Genomic DNA, 7,095 nt, shown 5'->3' on the forward strand with positions numbered 1-7,095 from the left:
TTTATTACCTCGTTCATTATTATATCTATTGGTTTTGTTTGTCAAGCCAAAACAAACGAAAATTTGTGTGCAAGATTTGCAGCAAAAGGGTTTGAGTTTTATTCTTTCTTGTGCGTTCAAGAAGTAAACACAGTCAAAGCAATCTTGGTCCTCTTGTTATGCAATTTAACAAGATAAGTTATTGGTTACATCAGTAGTTTGCATCGGCTCCACTTGTTAGATTTAACATAATACACTTTAATCATTACTTTACTGTACTTAAATGAGTGACCGTCGTTGGTACACGAAGCATTCCTAGTTTCCTATCATTCTTTTCAAAGTAAACTTTTTTATTGGATATACCACATTATAACTTTTATTAAAAATAATGAATAAAGACATTCAAATTCGTATACTTTTAAAACTTATATATATTAAACACATATTCGCCAAATGTCAATTGGTCCGCCGTTAGCCACGTGACTTTTTTTTAAAACTAGAGAGGTCATAGGTTTGAGTCTCGTCTGAAAAATTTTATTACAAGTTAAACAAGGGATTTTCCTAGTTGTCGGTTTCCTTCTAGGTGGATAGACCAAATCACCACGTTATATTCTTAGGGTGAAATGAATGATCTACTTACGGTGATCCCGTACCGTATGTGTTAAAAGAAAAACACATTATTTAATTGTTACTAAAGTTATTACCTTGTAATACATTATATGTTAGAAGGGGTATAATGCGAGTATATGAACATTCACAATCAAATCACTGTTTTGTATCTATATCAAATCCCGATATCTTCTCTCTGTATAAAATTTAAAGTTTATGAATAGTAATTTTATAATATAGAGATTCAATATTCTTTTTTTTTTTTAAATAAATAGTTAAATACTGTGAATGTGTAGCAAAAATAGAAAAAATAATAAAGTTGTTTGTGAGTGAGATAAAAATAAGAATAACGAATGAGATATCATAGGTTAAATAAAAACATGATAATTAGTTGAATTAGAAGTAGACCGAGATAGAAACAAAGACAGGTGCTCTAAATAAAAACAAAATACTTACTTCCTACCAACATGCCCTATCAGGTGCTTGTACTTAACCTAACAGCATGCTAAATCTTCTATTTTCACAACTAAAAAAGTTAGCTTTATAGTTTATATATCATCTTATCATTGAATTGTGATGTAATCGTTTGAAAGGCAATTTAATCTCACATGATATACTGAAAATCCATATCTAAACCTTGTAATATGTTTTACTAGTTAACAATTGCCAATACATCTATACATGCTACATATTAATCTATAAAAACAAATCTTAAAAACTTTCAGATGTTTTAAAATACCATTTATTGATTCTAAATACTGTAGTCTACGGATTAAGTACCCTTGAATATAAGTATTTCACACGTATGCATGTCACCTTATAATTTATTTATATTAAAAATTAATGTAAGAGTTCACAAACTAAAACCAAAAGAAAATACTATTGAATAAAACTTGTATGAACGACATTCTTACAAACAATCATGATCAATGTTATAAAAAGTTACGCATCCAATATCAATTCATTAAGCTTTGATTGAGATCATAAACATTATATCTTGTTTGTCATTTTATGTACCTGTTACCTTAAAATAATGATTATGAAACGATGATTTCACAAAGTTATAGTGTCGGTCGAAGGGCCGACATATCTCTTTTTACATATAGTAATTAGTTATCGATATTTTCTATTATGTCATTGGTAATCTCATGATCTGAAAAGTACAACTAATGTTTTATAACAATTTGTTTCACTTTGTATGATATAAAATCAAGTTCTATAGCCATAGTTCAAACAATGAACTCTCTTGGCCCCATTTTTGGTGATATAAAATCAAGTTCTTTAATCGCTTGGACCCATTTTTTTAAAATCACTTGTTTAATTTTTAATAAGATATTGTTTAGTTGAGGGTTGTTGCAACCAAGTGGTGACTTGTAGCTGTGATTTTTTATGTAAGTTAAAACAATAATATTATTTGAGTTCAAAGAATAATTAACCCAGTTATGAAGTGGAAGTGAAATTTATGAGCAACCGAAATCAAGTATTCAAGTGGCAACTCAAATCTCAAACCACTTAAGAGTGGCAAACCCCATCGTGGGCCAACCACTAATGGTACCAATTTTCGTTGCGAAAATAATTAAAATATTACTTCACGTGACATGAAAAAAAAGTTTTATATATAAATCATATTCATTCTAAATAGAATGATCAAATCTATAAAAATAATTGAATTAAAGATATTTAACTTATATGATTGACATGTCATATCAATCAGTTTACAACTTTAATATAATTTGCTTATATCCACTCCCTCAAAAGACAATTAATTTACAATGCTAGAGGGATTGAATCCGAAATCATATCATTTTTATACAATAAAACACAATAATATTAGCAAACTATAATAATATTAAAAAAACACTTTAAAGTATAAACTATTATTAACCAAAAGATTACTCCAAAAAAAACAAGACAAACAATGGCAAAATCTTACATACAAACACACTCAAATAACTGTTGTATATAACTGTAGATCTAAAGCTTGTCTTACCCAAGCCCTGTAGGCTGTAGTATATGTGGGTATTTTGGTAACGTTAACCCAAAAAAGCCAAAAAAGAAAGACATTTTTCTTTCCACGCCAATTGGTGAATAACCAATATCGGTTTATCCCGGATTGTGAGGTCAAAATATGAAGATAAATGGGGAAGTCGGGGGTGGTCCGTGAAGTTAAATGTACTATAATATGGTTATGTTTGTATTAATTTTGCATAAAACTAAAAACCATTGAAGCATATATGTCAAATGTTTTTTAATTTTTAATTTTTATCATTAATCATTTACAACTTAAGCAGACCACCCAATGTGATTATATGACGGTCATATTATGAGTTTATGACCCAACTAATGAACCAAGAAGGCCCAATCTAACACACATGATACTATGAGTCTATGATAGTGTTAGTTGGCCCAGGCCCATGTGATTTGTGTTGTATGTTTTTTTTTTCTTTTTGTAAAATTCTAGTCACTGAAAGGTGGTTTATTACTTTATCCATTAATTATTAGTCAGAAATTTTACTCATAGGTTTCGTGAGTTTGTCTACGGTAGCTAGGTGCATAAACTGCTTTTTGTGTCCAATCGAATTAGTTTTAAAACCGGTTTGAATTGAATCAAAGAAGTCAAACCAAATTGAATCAAATCGGATCGGAGTAGCAACTGGTTTTAGAGGAAAACTAACCATGCGGATTGGAATGAAACCAGTTTCAACGTATTATACTGCTTTCAACTTATCTATACTTCTATATCTATACATATCTCTGTGTTATGTTTATGAGATTAAAATGCTTTAAATTGTAGTGAGTTTTTTCCGAAACAGAAGATCGTGACCTTTGACTATCAAACACTGTTTGCAAACGCGGCGTATGAAGATGCATTTTGCCACCAGGATAACAACCGGGCCCTGTATTCTAAATAAAATATTTGTTCCTAAAATTGTAATGAATTTATACTTTTAAACATTTAATTCCCTAGCAAATAAAATATTTGTTACTAAAAACTAATAAAAAAACGGTAAAGATATACTTGTGGCAATAAAGTAGTTTTATTATTCTAAATAAACAAATATAAGTATTTAAATAGTTGCTTTTATAGAAAGCTTATTATAGCTGAAAGCATCAGTATACACACTATCAGAGCGAACCCTAACTTCAATTTCACTCAAAATTAACGACGATCAGCGTTAATTGACGATGGCGATTGAACTAATGGAGACTGAGGACGATGCTTCCGAATTCACACTCTCCGAGGTATTTATTTTAGGCTATTAATTATGTGTTTATTGATTAATGTTTTCCGAATTAATATACATTTATGTGATGGTGGTATACTTTATGCTGTGCTTGATTGATTACTTTTAGTGATATTAAATTTGTAATTGCAACCAAAAGCGGTTTGATTTTAAGACTAATGAAAAAAAAGTTGAATGTTGGGTGATCTCCACATATGTTAGAATTAAACTTTATAAAACATTTACATTACATAGTTGGATTGGTGTTAAGTTTGTGACATATTTTACACAAATTTGTTACCAATGGTTGTATTTACACCTAATATATATGTAGGTCAATGTACTCAGGAACACTAACACTTCGATAGACATTAGAAAATGAGAAAACTACACATGAAAGGTGGTAAAACTCACACGAATTCAAGTTTTTTGCACTCAAAAACACAATGTATAGGTACATGTATATAGTTAAAATATTAATCTCTCCGTCCGAAATTTGTTGTCCATTTATATATTTTATTTTGTCGCAGAACAATCACCAACTTCCAAAATTGATCAATTATAAGTTGCTATTTTCCAATTTAACCATTGATCGTTGTTATTATTAAATATTGAAAGTTTATCAGGTCTTTATGTTCAGTGCATAATTAAAATTAGCTTTCTGCCCATTATAATCCACATGAAGTGTACACATCTTAGATTAATAAAGATAATATACATCATCATTAGTGATAAATGTTTTTATCGATATTAATAAATGTCTTTGGTAGGTTCTAGAAATGGAACACTTATACAGAAAGCGTGGTAAAGAAGTAAAACAGCAGGCGTTTTGTGAAGAACTCGCAGCCAAATTTAGGTACGATTTTGCTTAAATGAAAAGTTTTCTTTGCCAAATTGAAGTTTCTTAATTACTAGTTTTTCTAACGACCTTTATCTTCATTGCAGTGGTTCGGCTAATAGAAATGGAAAATCTATCATAAAATGGGACCAGGTTTGTTTGGTTTTAGGATATGCGCAGGGTGTCTCGAGTTTTTGGTGGCCCTATGCAGAAAAGTTGTAGTTACTAAAGGCTAAACAACACCTTGATGTGTGTTTATTCTTGTGTAGGTACACACGTGGTTCCTTGATAGACAGTTATTTTCAGCAGCAGTTAAGAGTAAAAGCTCAGTGGTTGATTCATATGTAGTGAAAAATAAGCTTGCAGTTATAAACTCTTCACCAATTGCTTTAAAACATCTTGTCGCCTTGTCAAAAGCGCAGGCTGCAGTTGAAATACCTAAGAAGCCCAAAGGTGTTTTTATATTTTTTAAACAGTTATTGTTCATAGATTGATACCATGCACTTTATTTGTTGAACTAATTATAACCCTTAGTGGAGGACACTAATAGCTTGCGTTCTAACAGCTCAAAGAGTTGAAGAAACTGCAGATTTGATTTTTGAAGCTTTGTCAGCAAAGGATTGTGCTTGGTGAGTAGCTAAATAACTGTATACACATCTTATACTGTTGAAATAATCTTCTTTATTTGAACTTAAAAGGGATAATATAATTTCATGTCACTAAAGGTTTGTGCTTGGTGAGTAGCTAACTAACTGTATATACATCTTATAATATTGAAATAATCTTTTTTATTTGAACTTAGAAGGGATAATATAATTTCATGTCACTAAAGTATTCAAGTGTTTTCATATTTAATTGATTCTTAAGTGGCAATTGTGCAATAATTTCCTTCACTAATTTTGCAGGTATGATGTCGCTGCATTCCTTACTTTCAGAGTTATGTACACGGGCGAGCTCGTAAGACTTTGTCTTCACAATCACGTATTATTTTAAATAATGCTTTTGTCCAGTTTTTAAAATTTATCTTAAATAAAAATAACTAGTGTGTCAAAAAAAGATTTCAAGAATCATATGTTTTTGGTAATAATATAATTTGAATAAAATGATTGGGCCTTTAAAAATAACTGAGGTTTACTTTCGACCCGTTATACCAGTTTGTAGCCAAATTTTGGCCCATACATTACCTTATTGACCCCATTCGTAACTAAAGGGTCAATTTGACCTGTGTTTTGCCAATTATAATTGCAGAAAAGAAAATTACTTTAAATCAAACGATTGAGATGGTAGTATAGTATGCGTTAAAGAATCAAAAGAATATGTTTTTTTACAGGAAGTCCGAGTGAGGTTTTCTGGTTTTGGTCATGATCAAGACGAGTGGGTCAATGTCAGAAACGCGGTACGTGAGCGGTCAATCCCATTAGTGGCTTCAGAGTGTCACACAGTCAAAGTTGGTGATCATGTGCTATGCTACAAGGTATGATTTTCATCTTTTATTTCCCTTTATTATCTGTTACAAGATTCTTCACTCATTGTACTATAAATAGGGTGTAAAGTGAAGTCTGTTCAGTTTATGATGATTTTTTCTGGATATTATTAACAGGCAAATGAAGACCATGCACTTTATTCTGATGCACATGTTTTAAGGATTGAGAGACAGTTGCATGATAAAGAAGATTGCACTTGTACCTTTGTGGTTCGGTTCGAGTATGATAATGCTGAGGTAACTAAAAAATATTGAAATTTCACTCATATTGATCAGCTAATACCGAGTTTAACTAATCTTGAAACTGGTCAAACGGGCTGAACATAATAAATGTATTCAAATGCATAGAAGTATCATCAATCACTTTCTTATATAAATACAAAAGGAAAATTATAAGTAATTATCTAACTTATCCAACTAATAGATTACCCGTTTTGACCTCTTAACTAACTTATCCAACTAATACAATATGTCAACTCTTTAGGAGGTTTGGGACTGCTTACTAAAACCGCTTATTCAGAACAACTTCATTTTATCCACAATCTGAAACACCCCCTTTTATGTGCCTTATCTTATAGTTGATTTTTCTGTTTTTGCTTTTGTTTTGATCAGATGGAAGTTAAGTGTAGCGAGGTATGTTGCAGGCCATCTTGAAGTTTCTACAACTGTGTCTCTCTTATGTCTGAATAACCTAATGTTTAACTATTTATGTTGTATTAATATGGAGAGAATATTTAGTTATTTATGCTAGTGCTTTCAATGGGTGTTTCTGGCCTACATCTCACCAATCCTCGACACTACTAGTAGCTAGCTATTTGTGGGATTTACGGGTATGGTTGTATTTAAAGAATGCTGTTTGGGATGGTAGGGGTGACAATGTTTTTGATTTCTTGTGGTCAAACAATACATTTCAAGAAACTACTCATGATTTGTTTATATATAGAAAAAACAAGTTAATGATC

The 7,095-nt window shown here is 30.8% G+C and overlaps 1 protein-coding gene across 1 annotated transcript; it reads left to right on the top strand.

Moving 5' to 3' along the window:
• The first annotated feature begins 3,678 nt into the window (after positions 1–3,678).
• LOC143581002 (protein SAWADEE HOMEODOMAIN HOMOLOG 1-like) lies at positions 3,679–6,876 on the top strand. Its single transcript, XM_077063892.1, has 9 exons — positions 3,679–3,831; positions 4,583–4,668; positions 4,758–4,803; positions 4,920–5,103; positions 5,216–5,279; positions 5,556–5,607; positions 5,981–6,124; positions 6,251–6,370; positions 6,746–6,876. The coding sequence occupies exons 1-9, from the start codon at positions 3,775–3,777 to the stop codon at positions 6,785–6,787; spliced, it is 795 nt and encodes a 264-aa protein (XP_076920007.1). The 5' UTR covers positions 3,679–3,774; the 3' UTR covers positions 6,788–6,876.
• The last annotated feature ends 219 nt before the right edge of the window (positions 6,877–7,095 follow it).

Source organism: Bidens hawaiensis, unplaced genomic scaffold (genome assembly GCF_021521415.1).
Source record: "Bidens hawaiensis isolate Kalapana, Puna unplaced genomic scaffold, B.hawaiensis_p1.1 tig00001511_1, whole genome shotgun sequence".
Classification (NCBI taxonomy): Eukaryota; Viridiplantae; Streptophyta; class Magnoliopsida; order Asterales; family Asteraceae; genus Bidens; species Bidens hawaiensis.

Bases quoted from the DNA above. Each gene is read 5' to 3' on its own strand.
- LOC143581002 (XM_077063892.1), top strand. From the start codon at position 3,775: ATGGCGATTGAACTAATGGAGACTGAGGACGATGCTTCCGAATTCACA. The intron at 5,104-5,215 runs GTGTTTTTATAT...GCGTTCTAACAG, and splicing joins AATACCTAAGAAGCCCAAAG to CTCAAAGAGTTGAAGAAACT. The intron at 6,371-6,745 runs GTAACTAAAAAA...TGTTTTGATCAG, and splicing joins TCGAGTATGATAATGCTGAG to ATGGAAGTTAAGTGTAGCGA.